The sequence below is a fragment of the Fusarium venenatum genome (genome assembly GCF_020744135.1).
Source record: "Fusarium venenatum strain MPI-CAGE-CH-0201 chromosome Unknown EDB82scaffold_1, whole genome shotgun sequence".
NCBI classification, from domain to species: domain Eukaryota; kingdom Fungi; phylum Ascomycota; class Sordariomycetes; order Hypocreales; family Nectriaceae; genus Fusarium; species Fusarium venenatum.
The window spans coordinates 2,396,427-2,412,525 of NW_027072129.1; the positions used below are offsets into that span (position 1 = coordinate 2,396,427).

The window sequence follows — 16,099 nt, forward strand, 5'->3', positions numbered from 1 at the left end:
ACTTGGATTTGCAAACAGACTATTCTTAGAAGGCCGAGTGGGTGTGCTCGACATCGAGGTATACCAACTACTTCTTTGTTTACGATAACAAAGATTGTCATATTCAAGTGGCATCTATCTCTCAGGGATCATTCTTTCTTCGCTGAACTGATGGCATTATAAGTTGAGCTAAGCCCCACAGTTTTGGAAGAACTATAGAATCCAAGTTTTCAAGGTATTAAGCACTATTTACTTTGTTATGTAATTTCAAAAGTTACTCCATGCTGGTGTCTTGGCCACTCTCTCCTCTAACCCTTCCCTGTTGGGACGGTCACTGCTTTCCACGTGTACAGAGAACTCGGTAGTCAATTTGATACCCCTTTCGTTTTCCAGCATCTCAATATCAGCTTCTGATTCCGCGTTTGACGCCTTTCTCTTCCCTTTCGGATCTCTTGGTATACCGTGGATCAAGACTTTGGGATTTGCCGTCATCAGATCTCTCTGCCACACATCGTCCTGTGGATCCCAGGCGCTGCTTTTAGAAAGCTTTCTCATGTTGTAATGGTTGTAGTTCCTGGGGTTGCTGCTTGGGTCAACTAGTGGCTCCAAAGCAAGCAAGCTGCTGCACCAGAGTCCGATATGGACTTCTATAGGGAACCAAGCTTGTGTGCGAAGCATTTTATAAGTTCTGTAGTCATGTCAGCATTATGTACGGTTTAAAAAGGTGGAACAACTGACGTGTCGATGCTCAAGTCGGTTGTCAACAACATCACGACTCTAACAAAGGTTGAAACAATAACGAACACACCGAGAATAAGAATAAATATCCGTTTGATGGTTTTGGCGCGTGTTCTTTGAGTCGTAGATACGGCCTTGATCGTGAGGCCCATTATGACAATATTGATAATCGTTGCCACAATAGAGTGCGCCTGTCTCATACGACCCAGAGTAAAGTTAGAGACACATTGCCTGTCTGTCTTTCCGGCATTAAAGACATCACTGCCAAAAGTTCAGTAGGGATCTTTATTGGTCTGATGTATAACACTCACGCTGGAGGACTGCACGAGAAGACAAGGAAGAGAAGAGAAGTTGCAGAGATGATGATAGTTGCCATAGAAGCACCATAAATGAATGTCATAAAAGACCCTGTTAATGTTTCTCGTTAGTAGTTCAAGGTGGCAAATAAGGGAACTTCTTACTAGCTCTGTAAATTCGAGGAAGGCAAAGCACAATCGATAGTCTGACAAAACAACCCGACGATATGAAAAGCATTTTGTCAACAGGCATTAACTATAAACACGAGGTGTCAGTAACTTGATCAGTCTGTTAAGAAATACCATAGTAAAGCACCTACTGAAAACATTTCAGCCAATGCCTCTTTAGGCACTTTATCCATATGCGTTCCAACTCCTTTCGTCACTAGAATGACTTCTACGCATGACAGGGCGGTGACGTTACCCTGAAACGTACCATGGTTAGTTGAAGCTGTCCAGTTGCTAGTGTTGAAAGTTGGAATACAAGCAACTCAACTCACCCAGGCCAGAATAGCAAATAAATCATCCCATCCAAGACCCCTGACAACTATGCCTCTTACGTATAGCCGCACAATCACCAAGACACTTGTGATGACAATAAGTGCGATGTTGAGATCCGAAATGACATGACCGTCGCTGTCGTTGGGGTCGACCTTTGCTCTCGTCAACAGCACAATCCCCTCGCTCTCTTCCATTTTATTCCTCTTCTCTATGCTATCGATTCCGTCGCAGTTGTCGTGATAGTGATAGTGGTGGTGATGGATATAGCCCGCGGCTTCTCGTCGTCGTCGCACTCGGAATACCGGCCTCTTCCGAGCTTACGGTTGATAATATCCGAGATCCGTGCAAATGCACAAGACATTGGGGATCTGTCTCGAAGGTTACGGTGTTTATGACATAAGAGGATTGTGTGGCCTTTCATCCATGGAGCGAGTCAACGGAGCAAGAAGTGGGATGTTCGTATCGGGGGTGCTGTTCCTTTCTTTAGAGGAGACGGCAAGCCATGGCGTAGGTTTTAAGACGAATCTGGACTTTCTTAGGTCATTCAACGTACGAGTAGAAACACAATAGGCCATGGCAATTGTCTTTGAACCAGCTGGTTGCCAAGATCAGATCTAACTTTGAAGCCAGGCACGTTGGTAGAAGCACTGGGGGCCTTATTTGGCCGGACCTGGCTAAGCGTGGTTGATCTATAACAGGATTCTATTTGAATGTGAACCATGTTTAGTATGTGATCAGACTGCTTAGGAGATTTTATTCAGTTGATCGTCAACGGGAGTATCTTCTTTGCTGAAAGTCGACGCCCCCAACTCTCAATCCAAGGTCAGAGACGTTTGAATACAGAAAATTGAAGAAGTAGGCGGAAATCCGTTACAGACAGAGTAGCGATACAGTCATTCAGCTCAATTATTATTAATACGGGTTTGCTCACGCTGAGACAAGACAAAGTCGCTTCCTAGAGGTTGATGCCGGCCTTGGGAATAACAACGGGTGATCTATCACATTCAATGACAAAACACATCATCTAAGACAAGGCCATATCCGGTCGATCTAGTCTTTAGTCCAGTCCTTGTTTTCTTCCCGTTCCTGGCAAAGACACGCTAAACTAGCGTCCACGAATGCTTTTGTGCCTTGCATTGGATGACATAGATCCCCTCGCATTCCATTCAATAGCAACCGCCCGTTGAGTAGACTATTTTGGCATGACAAATCGAACTTTACAACATTTTATGGGACATGATTCGCTGTAATTCGATCAATCAAAGTTAAGTGGCAGATGCATTGACATAGGTGTCAGGAGGTTGCCAATAAATACACGAATCAATCATTCCGAAGACTTCGTCATCCCAAGAGCCAAGCAACTAAAGTTGTGATAGTGAGCTAGAGAGACTGGAGTCATAGGGGCCGAGTAGTCGCAAGTTTGTTCGAGAACATTCGTAGCAATAAAGCGGAGTTTCCCGAGGCCTAGATAGAACAAGACATATCATACTTAGTTGGTAAATTCACATTAATCCGAACTAAGGCCTATAGACACGCCATATCTAAACAATTCGAAAATACCGCCCCAATTAGTATCGACCTAAGTCCAAAAACTCTATCGGTATAAGAACCAACCCATGCTCGTGGTGTATCAGACAGTGTCAGAGGCACCACGCGCTTTCTTTCCTTCCACAGCAATGAATGAACGAACACCCCCTTGGTATAATATATGACAGTGGGTAACCAACCAGCAGTACTCCCTGTGGCCATAAACACTGCTCCTGATAAAGAAATCATAGTCCTTCGCCTCAAAACTTCAATTCTTAGATAACCTCATCACCACAATTCTCCATCGGGTACCATATCCTTAGGTACTATACCCCTCTGTTCGGTTCTGTAACTATTTCGTGATGCTCGAACAGCCGAAAGATTTAAAGGCAGGGGTGGTCCTTTGCGAGGGGCACCGGGTTCCCTAGGTTGTCGAGGGCTTGGTGGTTTTGGTGCAGGCTTGGGATGCGAAGGTAGCCCCATGGAGCCCTCGGGCAGCTCAGGCGGTCCGCCGGAATTCCGTTGGTGTTTTGGGGTGGTCGGTGAGACTTGTTTGCGTATGTCGGGATCGTATAAGTGGTGGACAAGGTGGCCGCTAGGAGACTGCACAGGATCAGGTCGGCTTTGGCGTTTAAGACTTTTAGGTGACGTCGGATCCCAGGCCTCAGCAAAGGCATCCCCGGGATGAATAACAGTCAAGAGAGATGCGGCCAAGAAGGGCAACACTCCTCCAATAACCATAAAGGCAGCTTGGTTCTGGAACACATCTCCGGACACGCCATCTGCAAACTCGACAAGTCGATAGAAGGAATAGACAATCAGGAGAGCAGATGCCATCTCCATTGCTGAGTCTGTGTTAGCCAGGAAGACGACAGTATGATAAGGTCATCTTACCCATAAGGAATTTCTTGAATTGCGATGACGAGTAAATTTGTGAATGGCGGGCATCGAGACTTCCTCGTCGAGTACTTAAGGTGAGGGTGAACCAAAAGTGCAGCCCAGTGCATGCTATCAAGGATAAAGCTTGTATAGCTAATCCTGTGGCAGCGATGGCTGCTCCCTGCTTTCGCTGGTTGAATTCAGTAAGTAAAGGTTACAGATACTAGGAGTGACATACGCTAAAGCTCTTCGTCTCGTACGCTGTGAAAATGACGCCGACAAGCTCGAATACAATAGTGACAGCAGCGAGTCCCCAGAAGATCAGACCAGCCACTAGCGGTCTAAAGGGACAAATTGGCCTTCCATATATGCTAAGGATGTGAGGAAGGACAATGAATATGGCGAGGCTCATTAGCGATGGGCCCAGAACTGTTCCAAACATAACGAGAAAAAAGTGACCCTGATCATCCCGTTTTGAGTGAAGCAGAATTCGGCCAATAAATCCCAGCACTTCGAGAAAGAGTCCGGTTGTGAGTACGAGGGAGAAGAGGTAGGTCTTGGATCGAATTCCAAAGTATAGTGCAGCAAGAGAAAGCAGAGCAAAGACAGTGAGTAACACGGCGTTACCACCTACACTCGGGCTATAAGCGTAGAAGCCATCAGAGGCCGGACAGGTCGATCCACAATCGCCTGGCATTGTCGAGTGTCGACCAACAAGTTTGGCTAATGGTCATGGCAGGCTGACATCTGGGTCAGAAGTAAAAAGAATCGGAGAATAAGACGGGATGGCTTGGCCCCCTACATATAGACAGACCAGATTCTGCCATCTGCCTACTTGCCTGGGCGGAACCCTGCATGTGAGGCTCTGTACCCTGGAGGCACTGCAGAGAGGGGAGAGCTGTTGGGAGGATCATGAATGTAGTGCAACATAGGGACAGACTAGACAAGGACTTGACGGGTAAGACGGGTATTCAGCCTTTATTCGATATCTCTCGGTTGGACCAATAACAGGCATGAACAACTACCGCAAGCTCGAACCATGACAGCCCACGGGCAAACTACACCAACAATCTTAGTTATGATCGACGGTCGAGGGCACCAACTTGCATAGCACCCAGTCTGTACGTGACGTGCGGGACTTGAACGGAAGGCCATGAAGCATTAGAGAATAAACATGTGGCTGTTGGTCGTTGCATCCTTGTAGTCCTAGACCAGGGATCATGATGTTGATAGAGTGGTACTTTGCAAATCATAAACAGCGTGTGGTCACTGGATATTCCATCCTTGTCATGTTTGACCAGGATGACATTCGCAAATTGGTTTGACAATATGCGTGATGGGTTGACATGACTAGGACAGCTGCAGACAATTGCCTTTGTAACTCAAAAACATGACAAAGTAAAGCAGACGTGTAACTTATCCGGAGCCTGACAGGGATGCATATCCAGGATCATGACAATCTCTGCCTGCAAGAGACAATCTCTTGTCGTTGTGCTGGCTTAGGATGGGGGCTAAGCTTGCCAATCATCCAAGGGATCAAGCGGGGAAACGGCGGCAGCCCGCACGGCACAGACGCAGCGGGCGACCGGTGCAAGGCCATCCAAGCGGCCAGTCTTGATCATGGTTGGTGGACGAGCGCGAGACGGAACCTGCCATGATCTTGGGCGGCAAACGGGCCGCATCATGCCATTACGCGAGCTACTCTAACGCGAGCTACTCTAACGCGAGCTACTCTAACGCGAGCGGTGATCAGGACTTGACCTGTGCACTGAATGATGTCCAGAGGCATCTCGAGATATGTGACAGGCGTGAATGTTTGGGATTATGGCATGATCCGATATTGGAATTGAGTAATTAATTTGCAGAGCCGCGGAGTGATTCCGGAGTCTGAGGGCTCCTGGGATTGCATACGAAGCGCTGGCCGCGCGAACAATGCAGGCAGACCCTGCCACCAGCCAATTCCTGGTGAACCTCGGACCAGCTGGAAAGAGTCGTACTGAACAGAGGGACCCTGAATATGCAGTTGGTCCAAGATGCAGCACATTTCATGCCAAAGAATTGTGGGCATCGAAACACCTCGAGGAATGTTTTTGGTGTTGTCGATCGCCCACCTCTACTCCCCTGGCAGGGACATTTGCCGGCACGTATTGGTGTAATAAGGTTCGCATCCACATGAAAGCCACTGATGTGTTGAAATTATTGTGTTGGTGATTTCTCCTACGGGTGCAGTGGAGAATGCAACAGGCTCCAGGGCTTGAACAAGCAGGTGATGTTCATTGAATTTGTCGTCACCAACAAAATTCATGCAACTTCTGCATCGTCAAGCACTTGGAGCTTGGATGTGATGTTTTCTCTGTTTCTAACCAACTCGTGCCGGGGGATCCTAGAGCCTTCTCCACCAAACAAGTACCATCGTAAAGCGGCACAGCGAGATATGTGGTCGTGTGAAGATTTCTTCGATAGCGGCCACCCCTGCTTGAGGGACTTTTGTCAGACTGCCAGAGGAACAAGGTTGAAGAACCACTTCATCGGTGATCAACAAATTCCAAGATCTGTCAAACGCCTAGATCGGTCTGCCGGCGCTAAAGAGCACCGACTTAACAGCCACATTATTGCGCGCCACAGTCAGAGATGACCGCCACAAATCACCCCTCCGTCATGTCATGTCAGGTGCGGTGCGGTGAGGCCTTGGTCTATCGCGGGGCTTGGCTCAGGCTGAGCAGCCTTGGTGACGTACAACCGACCTAGATTCCCGCGCATCCGTCACCTTGAATCAGTGAAGAATACTTCCAATTGTTTTCTATATACGCAATGCAAAGTTGACAGCTCTTTGGAGCCTTTTGAAGGATACGTCAACTCGTAGGCTACTGATTCAACAAACGAGTCGAGTCGAGTCTCGACTTCCAGCAGTCTTAGGGTCATCTTACGCCCAAACAGCCCAACCATCCATCCGCCACGATACCAGCCATTAGACCGTTAGGCCCAAACAAGCCTAAGATAGAACGGCCGCGTCGTACAACCGATATTGCTGTTTGCTAACACTTCATCTTCGCCCATCATGTCTATCCGAATAGCGCTGGACAACCAGCCCGAGTTCTACACGAACCTCGATTTTATTCAAGGTCGAGTCATTCTTGGCATTAATCGCAACGAACAGATCGGCAGTATTGTTGTCAAGCTTGAAGGAGAGTCCGGGACTGCCTTACAAGCCCCCCATGCCTTTGATCCCCAAAACATGGGCAGGATTCAAGCTGGCCCTCAACGACCTCCTGGCAGCATAGCAACAGAGAACCACAAAATCCTATACAAGCTACAGCAGGTCTTTCCGGACGACTATTATGCCAGCTCCTCGAATCCATATGGCGCATATCCGCTCCAGGCCGGCGAGCACGAGTTCCCCTTCAAGTTCAAACTCCCCATCAACAATGCATGCAGCGACCCAATGGCCATGTCCAAAATCGGCGGCATGGCCAACGTCGGAGGGTTTGGGGGTGGAGGCATGTTTGGTATTGGTGGTGTGAGAGTCATGGACGGTAGCAAGCAACTCTACCTTCGTCATGTTACTCGGACGTTACCCCCCTCATTGACGGGTTATCCCGGAGAGGCAGAGATCCGCTACTATATCAAAGTTACAATACAACGGCCAGGACTGCTGAAGGAAAACTGGAGGTATCAAATAGGATTGAAGTTCTTGCCTATTGAGCCCCCCAGGCCAAAACCGACAACTCAAGAAGCTTTTGCGCGTCGTCCTTTTACGTTCCGACCGCAGTCCCCTCAGCCAGAAAAGAAGCGCTCTTCCCTTTTCAACTTTGGTAGCAGTTCTGAATCCAAGTCTGCCTCTAATCCGGATCCTTCTGCGGATATTGCTCCGGCGCCTGCAATTGAGATATCGGCTCGTCTACCTCACCCCAGCATCTTGACTTGCAATAAGCCAATTCCCCTGCGACTTATCGCCAAGAAGCTCAACAACAATCCAGAACAAGTATACTTGGTCTCGTTCCAGATGGAGCTCATTGGGCGCACTGATGTCCGCGCACTTGAGCTTCATAACCAAAAGATCAACCGATGGGTCGTTGTTTCTAACCCCACTATCAATATCCCGTTGACCACGGGTCCCGATGACGAGGTTGGAAAGGAGTTGGTGATTCCAGATCATGTGTGGAAGAGCATAGCTCTACCCAACACCGTGGCGCCGTCGTTCGCCACATGTAATCTTTCGAGGAAATATGAGCTTGAAATCAAGCTTGGTCTGGCGTGGGGTCAGCCCAAGAAGGGACTGACCACCAAAAGCCCACCAGTCATTATCCTACCTTTGCACTTTGCGCAAGTGGAGGTTTATTCCGGTATCACTCCTCCGGCCGAGCTGGTTGAGACAGCAAGGTCAACACGTCCTGGGCGCGCAACCTTTACAAACAACACTCCTCCTCGTCTGCCGCCCAGGCAGAATTCCGTCCATGTATCACCTCCACAGCAGCAACAACAACGGCCTTCTCAAGCGTTCAACCAAGCTCCCGCTCAGCCTCCTCACGATCCTCTTTATCCACCGCAATTGGCCCCAGGACAGGACGCACCTCCGTATGACGATGCTCCGCCCAGTTACGACGAGGCTGTTGCCGAGAACTTGGCTGGCCCCTTTGATGGGATGCAATCCCGACCAGCTTACAGCGGTGTTACCAACGAGAATGCACCTAGCCAGTTGCCTCCTGAGAAGAACTAAATTGGACAAATCGCTTTTTGTGGCAGGTTCATTTTACGCGCCGGCGATTATGACAACGAAGGGTTTAATATGGCAGTCAGTTAATTTTATGAGAGGGAAGGGAGTGGTGTTTGCAGGTAGATACCCTATTCGACCGTACTCACTAGTGCCATACGCTTGTTTCTTCCTGGTCGGGGTAGATATCACTGTGATGGGGTTGAGGACGATGTGTAGTGCGAAAAGGATATAACTCAACAGTTGGCGCAAACCCCATCGTAGACCCAGACTTCGATGCGCCTCCAGGTTCATAAGCATATACTTTGGGCAGAAGGTCTGGATTAAATGAGTATACTTATAAATTCATTTTACTTGGACTTTATTAAACATTAAGCAAGGCACTCTCTTCTCTCGACCGGCACCAAAATGGAAGATCTCTCATCTGCAAACATGGCCATTGAGGCTGTTCCTGAGCTCCTTATAGTGGTAGAAACTTGCATAAGGTGTATATTCAGCTCAGATAACCACTTTGGTAAGGACAAAATACGGTAGAAACTCTTTATTTTTTATTTTATATATATATACAAATAGTGCCATAATTCACATACACTATGACTTTGTGACTATAATTCTTCTCGAATCAATAAATATTATTCGGTAACAGCTGGCAGTTAACCCCCATCGATGAAGCCTTCGTTCTGTTTAAGTGATGGTCATTTTGGTCATGTATTTCTCGCAACTCGACATAGCATTTCTTTCTTCCTCTTGGCTCTAAATTTCATGTTATCTTATAATAAAAGCATGAGCAACTCTAGAATCTTTGGAACATTTATGATGATAGCACTCCCTTGTCGCTTCTTACAACCTCGGCAGTACTTCAAACCGCTATAAAATCGCATCACCCTAAACGGTGACGTCACCTGTTTAACACTCATCTTTCTCATATTGCGACCCTTCAATTCCATGTGACCACAACACTTCTTCGTGTCTTCCATCCATGCGATCCAAAAATTCATGAACAGATCTACAATATGGCGCAAAGCGCCCGCTTCAACTCTGGTCAGATACGCATGCCGCAAGCAACATCCCATAGTCCAATGTCGGAGCTTCACTTATAGTCGCTATGTTGGCCGTGAATATGACCCAAGGATAAAAGCCGTAGGTAGGGCGATATCCGATGATTATGCTCTAATACGAGAGAAATACGGTAAATTTTACAATCCCGGATCTTCGCCCCAGGGAACATCTCACTGATAATCACGAAACAGATACCCCAAAATACCCCATTGTCCTCGCACATGGCCTGTTTGGCTTCGCTGAACTAAGCCTCTCTCCCTACTTCCCATCAGTAGAATACTGGCATGGGATTCGCGATGCCCTCACCGCGCAAGGCGTCACCGTTTTGACTCCCGCCGTTCCTCCATCGTCTTCCATTGCCGATCGCGCCGCCGCTTTACGCTCCGCGCTAGAAGCGCACGCTCCAGTCCCAGAGGCTGTCACCATCGTCGCACACAGCATGGGCGGTCTTGACGCCCGATATATGCTATCGCACCTTGAGCCTCTCCCCGTTCGTGTCGCAGCACTCGTCACCGTTGCCACCCCGCACCGAGGCAGTGCCTTTGCGGACTATCTTCTTGACGAGGAGGTCTCGCCAGTACATCATTACTTGCCCCAGTTGTACAAGACTCTTGAGAGGGCGGGTCTAGGCACAGCGGCCTTTTCGCAGCTGACAAGACGGTACATGGCGGAGGAGTTCAATCCGAGCACGCCGGACCAACCTGATGTACGGTACTTTTCTTACGGAGCGGCAGTGGAGCGGCCGGCGCTGTTGAGTCCATTCCGGCATCCACACGCCGTCATGACTCAAGCGGAGGGTCCTAACGACGGGCTTGTGAGCGTGGAGAGTAGTTCTTGGGGTACATATAAAGGCACACTGCTCGGCGTGAGCCACTTGGATCTCATCAACTGGTCTAATCGTGTAGGGTGGACAGTTCGGGAGTGGATGGGGATCAAGAAGAATTTCAATGCCATTGCCTTCTACCTTGACATAGCAGACATGTTAGCCAAGGAGGGTTTCTAATATGCGCTTTCTTCTTACGGTGTTTGATTATTGTATCACTAGCATTAGATTATGTAGACATATCACGGGATGTGAAAATTAGATGAGAAAAGTCACGGTTTATACACAGTTGTTTTGGTCACTTGCGCGATTCAGGAGTCGTAAATAGTCATGTAAAGAATCATTATTGTTTGCTTCAAACAGGTAGGTATCAGTAGCATTAGAATATAGAACACAGCCACCTAGCCGCGAACACTCGACGAGAACCCGTCCTCCAGCACGTTTGTCCCACGAGATCCGGTGGTATGTTGATATGTACGATGAAATGCAAGCCAAGACTGCTGATCGTTGGGGTTCGACTGGCAACCGGCAAGCGAGGAATTGATGAGGGACGTAGCCGATGTATGACTGGAATACGGGGTCACTGTCGGTCACCCGAAGTGTCGCAGGAGGCACTTTGACGTAACACCGCGTCTACCTGAGGCCAATAGTCCAAAGACGCTCATGACTATGCCTCAGGTCACCCTCCATTCTCCCCTAACCTCGGTCTTCTCCGAACATTCGGTTTAGACGGCGGAGGCCTTGTTGGCCTTGCGGGCAGCGGCCTTCTTGTAAAGGAAGAGGCTGAGAAGACCAATGGCGACTGTTGACGATGTTAGCATGCGTCGCAAAGTGACTCCAGGGCTTAAATTGACATACCAACACCAACGATGCAGAAGACAACGATAACACCAGCCTCCTTAGAAGCCCAGTTCTGGCGCTTGACGAGCTGGTGGGCGACCGAGTCGCGGGTCATGAGAGACTTGATGGCGGCCATTGTGTTGGGAGCGGAGAGGTTACTAAATGATATGTTAGAACAAAGATTGAACAATTTTCGCTTTGCGACATGAAAAATCGAGGTTATGAGAAGTTCTCATTCGCGTCCATTGAGCGCTGATGTCGCAACAATATCACAACCATGGCCATATCGTTGCTCAATTGAGTCGAGTCGAGACGAATTGATAAAACAGATTTGTCCCAAGAAGGTCTGGTGTGGACGAGGGTCTGCCGAGCGCTGGTACCGGCAGTTGTACCAGGATTGTGACAACATGCGTGACCAGAGCTGAACTGAGAGACGACGGTCATGGGTGAAGAATTGTTGTGATCATCGCGACAAACAATGGACGTCGAGGCGGATGAGACGAGTGACGAGAGCAGCATAACAGCAAGGGAACGGCTTACCTTTGCGAGCTTTGAAGGGTGATGGAGAAGCAGCAAGTAAGAATGGTCGCGAAGGCGGGCTTTGCTATGGTTTTGTTGATCAGCTATCGACACCAAGAATCACCCAAGAGTTGCGAAAAGTGGAGAAAACATCGTCACGACCCGATGACAAACAGTCTTGAACCAAACGAGGCCTAGAATTCCCTGGGTAAAATGGGTCCTAAGCCCGGTAACAGCAGCTAAGAAGAGACCAGGGCGAGCAAGCCGGGGTCGCTTTTAGTGGTTGCTTGGGTCTTCTGGGGGTGTGAGCATGGGTATGGGCATGGGCACGTATGAGATTGATGAGAGAGAAAGAGAGCGAGTGTGTGTCTCTCTCTTTGTGTGTGGTGTGACAGAGGCTGGATACCTAGGCGCTACCTACTAAGGTAGGTCAGGCCTATCCTGCGGTGTTTTTTTCGTGCACTGTACAGCCAAAAACATGACGCCCGAGTGCCCCGGACGATGTGGATTTCCGATTTCCAGAGTGATGATGATGTTCCAGTCCATGGACCGAGGGAGGAAAAGACTGGGCAGGCCTGGGATACAAAGTGGAACTCACAGAAACAAAACAAAAACACAGTGATTGTCACTGCTGGCAGAAATTGGCTGATTGGAATTTGACTGTTATGTACTTGTCTGAGAGGTTATAGGAAAGGAATTTGTGAGGTTATGAGAAACTGTAGAGAGGTTGATGAAAGATTGTGTGATCTTAATAAAAGCAGGTAAGACAACTGAGTAAGGGAAGCTTCGTTGATGTGAGGAGGGAGTACCTCCGTGGTAGTGCAGGCAGGTACTGTAGGTGAGGATTCAGATCAGCAACATCCTGACTGACATGGCATGCCTGGAGAACGAGGGATAATATTTCATGCACCATATCAAGATCCTACTCTTTGAGTTGCAAAGATAGTAAACGACTGGTCTCACAATAATCGCTCACCGAAAATGAATACGCATTTCAGGATGGATGGATGCAACAGACATCGCGATACTTGAAGCCCAAGGTAACTCCAATGTTACCAAATTACCAAGACTCAAGACCCATACCATTCGATTCTGTTTACATGCTTGGTCAATTCCGCGCTCCACGAACGGGCCGCTTGTACATGAGCACTAGTCCCAGTGTAAGGAACGAGCGGAGATACACGAAAGATACCTACGAATACAATCGCCCGGACGGTATTGTGCCGTGGGAAAATGGTACGAAAAAAAGAGCTCTTGCCTGGGTCTGCTTGATCAATGCGTTCAGTAACTCGGAACACGGCAACTGAAGAACGGTACGGTGAGATTATCCAAGTGGAGGGCGTTGAAGCTCTATGCCACTTCCATCAGTGGTTCCACTACCCGCAAGGGATACCAACAACAGCAAAATGCGTACAACAGCAAAGCTCATGATACAGAGAATTACAGTGTGATGATATATCCATACGGTACATGCGGCTTCACTTCTCAGCACACAGCAGAGGCTCGCCCTCGCGACTGACAAGATGAGCTGCGCGAATTTCCCTCCCTCTTGGTTAACAGCTCCGTACCATTATTGGGTCCGGCTATGACGGAGTTGATATAACGGATACCCTCTCGTTGGTAGGATGACGGACATAAATCAAAACTCACGAGAGAGATTGCCCAAAGGCTCCGAAATGAAGACATCTCCATCGTCGTACAGTTCTGTTCCTGAACAGTTGGTCCCCAATTCTCCCCTCTCTCTTACGTTCGTTGTTTCTATCGTGAGTTTATTCTCATCTTTTTAAAATACGGTACATTCGTAATGGGAGATGAGTCTCTGGATCAACCTGACCTGGATCAACATTGGTGCCTCGGCAGCCCTTGAAACGCCAATCAGATAGCTGCCGCAAAAGCTTAGGTGCAGGTGCATGGCCGTTGCTTACTTATATCAGAATGTCCATTGACTTCAAGTTATCATCAAGCTCGATCAAAGACAACACCTTACCCATTGACTTGAAGTATGAGACAACATCAAATCTGATGAATGGGTAGCAGCCTCAGGGAAGCCGCCTATTTCGCATCATTGCTTACTATACATGCGACTCTCGTCAAACTCTTATTCCCATTCGCTGGTAGGTTCCATCCGAAAGGAAAATCCTCAACAGCTTGGCTCCACATGTTTTCCCCGATCTCCACAGTTGCGCATGGCACTGTGCAGGCTTGACGTGACATTTACAAGGATTGAGCAGAATCAAGCCTTATCGACCCAGTTCAATGCCGGGAAGAAGCCTGCATCCTTTGTTCCCGATGCTTTTGTAGGTTGTCGCCGACTGTCTACCTCAATATTTACAACACGACAGGAATGGTTGTCGGAGAAGTCCTCAGAAGAGGAATATTATGAAAGAGTTTGTCTTGATACACACTATATTGTCCCTAAGTGCAAAACGGCCATCAACTACTAACCCATAACACGACACGAATCTGATTATCATGAGAACGCTTGTGAGGCCTGGACTGGGGGCCATAAAAGAAGAAAAACTTCCCAGCTTGGGTACGTGGAGTGAAGCGTCGATATCTCATCGCTGGATATTGAAGGCGTCTGTATGCATCAATTCATATACAGAGCTTTATGCCCTCCTTTATGAATACAACTCTCTACTATTGTCCGTATTTCATACTTTGATGCCCTCTATCTCACAGACAGGTACAAGGTGTGAGCTGTGTCCTGCTGAACAATAGTTTGACTCAGAAGCTCACACTCCGGGCCGTTCCCGCTGAAAACCTCGCCTGGAAGTACCGGAAGACGAGGGATAAAACAGCCATACGGTTTACAAGGTTTCTCGCTTTACCTGGTTGCCGACTTGTCGCCGGGACACCTCGCTATCGCCGGGGGTTAAGCTACCGGCACGACAACCGTTTACTACTATGAGGTCATCGACGATTACTGTCCAAGCTCTAGCAAGGCTCTAAGAAAAGCCTCGTCAAAAAGAACGGCGCTTGTGATTAAGTACAGTCTTGCCTAGCAACAGGGACTTAAAGTTTATGTCTCGAACCGAAAACCCCAATGGATTTTACCAACCTCCCGCGCTATTGTTAAAAACGGCAACAACATGTGACCTTGCATGCAGTTAGATCTATGCTTGGCAAGCTTGGCTACCGGCTGCTGGAGAAGGATATACATTATGCCATGATTTTCCCAACAGCACAATAATGAGGCTTGCAGATTAGCAAGAAACTGAAGAGTCGGCAATTGAATTGTGGTTGTAGAAATAAATAACCTGAAAGCGGTTGACATAACTGACTTGCTTATTTCATCTCTCATGTTCACAATAGCCAGGTTTTCTCATCGCGAAGGCAAGATCTACAGTCACCGAGACCCGATAATGCCAAGTTACCTGTGAAAGCACAGAATATGGGGTAGATAGTTGGTCGCACAAGCCATCGCCAATGGACCTCAGTACAGAGTACGCTTCATTAATTGAAGGACGGCTCCGCGATTAAGGATACCCGGGGTAGGCTACTAGGCTATCTTTTGGAGGCGGTTTGCTCTCTTGCTGAAGGATCGACAACATCCTCTGGTGTTGAAACATACAGTGGTACGTACATACACAAGGCCCAGTGAACCATGCCGTGGTGGTTCTTCTCATTTGGGTGAATCGAGAGTGCTGAGCTCAACTTTGGCCTGTATGAGCGTCGAGTGCACTATGTTTGGAGCTGGAGAATAATTCATTATGTTGTCTAGAGCCTCAAGAATGTGTTTAGTGCCGGGTAAGGATCTGGCACAGATTGGCCCGTTTGGAACCAACAACTCGTGTCGGAAGCACTCTCAAGGTGATGAATATATACACAAACTTCAATAATGTCTTTCACATACGACCATACCTATCAGAGAACTCGGGATCCCGTCCGCTCTCCCATAGATAAGCTGGTAAGGGGCGGATTAGTAGTTGGGTCGGTGACGACCAGCGAATCCCCGCTGTTGTATGTTTTTGCAGTTCATCTTCTGCTTTTTCAAGCAGACTGTAACCTAGACACTGCACTTCTCTCTTTCTTTTTTTTGCTGACATTGCCATGATCAATTCTCTAACACACCGTGATGCCAGTCTACAGCCACGGTTTGTCCATGCCCCGCGATCGGACCCCAAGCGCATACACGGGTGGTTCCTCTTCAAGACCGTTAACGTCCCGAAACTCTGATATTGCGTTTTCTCGGCTCCAGTTAGCAGTAGCAGTATTATATGTGAT

At 48.2% G+C, this 16,099-nt stretch overlaps 5 protein-coding genes across 5 annotated transcripts; 2 read left to right on the forward strand and 3 right to left on the reverse strand.

Moving 5' to 3' along the window:
- Positions 1 to 246: 246 nt before the first annotated feature.
- On the reverse strand, positions 247 to 1,983 carry EDB82DRAFT_549952 (uncharacterized protein; the record flags this gene model as incomplete). Its single annotated transcript, XM_025731635.2, has 6 exons — positions 1,514 to 1,983; positions 1,334 to 1,438; positions 1,179 to 1,269; positions 1,029 to 1,125; positions 718 to 978; positions 247 to 667 (listed from the first exon to the last, which is right to left on the reverse strand). Exons 1-6 carry the CDS (start codon positions 1,706 to 1,708, stop codon positions 247 to 249), a joined length of 1,170 nt encoding a protein of 389 aa, XP_025590640.1. The 5' UTR covers positions 1,709 to 1,983.
- Positions 1,984 to 3,329: 1,346 nt separating this feature from the next.
- Positions 3,330 to 4,617, reverse strand: EDB82DRAFT_470340 (RTA1 like protein-domain-containing protein; the record flags this gene model as incomplete). Its single annotated transcript, XM_025731634.1, has 3 exons — positions 3,330 to 3,886; positions 3,936 to 4,110; positions 4,159 to 4,617. The coding sequence occupies 3 exons, from the start codon at positions 4,615 to 4,617 to the stop codon at positions 3,330 to 3,332; spliced, it is 1,191 nt and encodes a 396-aa protein (XP_025590639.1).
- Positions 4,618 to 6,534: 1,917 nt separating this feature from the next.
- EDB82DRAFT_20541 (uncharacterized protein) lies at positions 6,535 to 8,654 on the forward strand. Its single transcript, XM_025731633.2, has one exon. It carries the CDS (start codon positions 6,979 to 6,981, stop codon positions 8,635 to 8,637), a length of 1,659 nt encoding a protein of 552 aa, XP_025590638.1. The 5' UTR covers positions 6,535 to 6,978; the 3' UTR covers positions 8,638 to 8,654.
- Positions 8,655 to 9,154: 500 nt separating this feature from the next.
- EDB82DRAFT_484066 (Alpha/Beta hydrolase protein) lies at positions 9,155 to 10,864 on the forward strand. The gene is made up of 2 exons (XM_025731631.2): positions 9,155 to 9,820; positions 9,882 to 10,864. The coding sequence occupies exons 1-2, from the start codon at positions 9,628 to 9,630 to the stop codon at positions 10,691 to 10,693; spliced, it is 1,005 nt and encodes a 334-aa protein (XP_025590637.1). The 5' UTR covers positions 9,155 to 9,627; the 3' UTR covers positions 10,694 to 10,864.
- Positions 10,865 to 11,000: 136 nt separating this feature from the next.
- On the reverse strand, positions 11,001 to 11,567 carry EDB82DRAFT_20989 (uncharacterized protein). The gene is made up of 2 exons (XM_025731630.2): positions 11,372 to 11,567; positions 11,001 to 11,315 (listed from the first exon to the last, which is right to left on the reverse strand). Exons 1-2 carry the CDS (start codon positions 11,487 to 11,489, stop codon positions 11,239 to 11,241), a joined length of 195 nt encoding a protein of 64 aa, XP_025590636.2. The 5' UTR covers positions 11,490 to 11,567; the 3' UTR covers positions 11,001 to 11,238.
- Between the last annotated feature and the right edge of the window lie 4,532 nt (positions 11,568 to 16,099).

What these genes read in the sequence shown, in the direction of transcription:
- EDB82DRAFT_20541 (XM_025731633.2), top strand. Translation starts at nt 6,979, where the DNA reads ATGTCTATCCGAATAGCGCTGGACAACCAGCCCGAGTTCTACACGAAC.
- EDB82DRAFT_484066 (XM_025731631.2), top strand. Translation starts at nt 9,628, where the DNA reads ATGAACAGATCTACAATATGGCGCAAAGCGCCCGCTTCAACTCTGGTC. An exon ending in TCTAATACGAGAGAAATACG is followed by an intron (nt 9,821 to 9,881) that starts GTAAATTTTACA and finishes ATCACGAAACAG; the next exon opens with ATACCCCAAAATACCCCATT.
- EDB82DRAFT_20989 (XM_025731630.2), bottom strand. Translation starts at nt 11,489, where the DNA reads ATGGCCGCCATCAAGTCTCTCATGACCCGCGACTCGGTCGCCCACCAG. An exon ending in CTTCTGCATCGTTGGTGTTG is followed by an intron (nt 11,316 to 11,371) that starts GTATGTCAATTT and finishes CATCGTCAACAG; the next exon opens with TCGCCATTGGTCTTCTCAGC.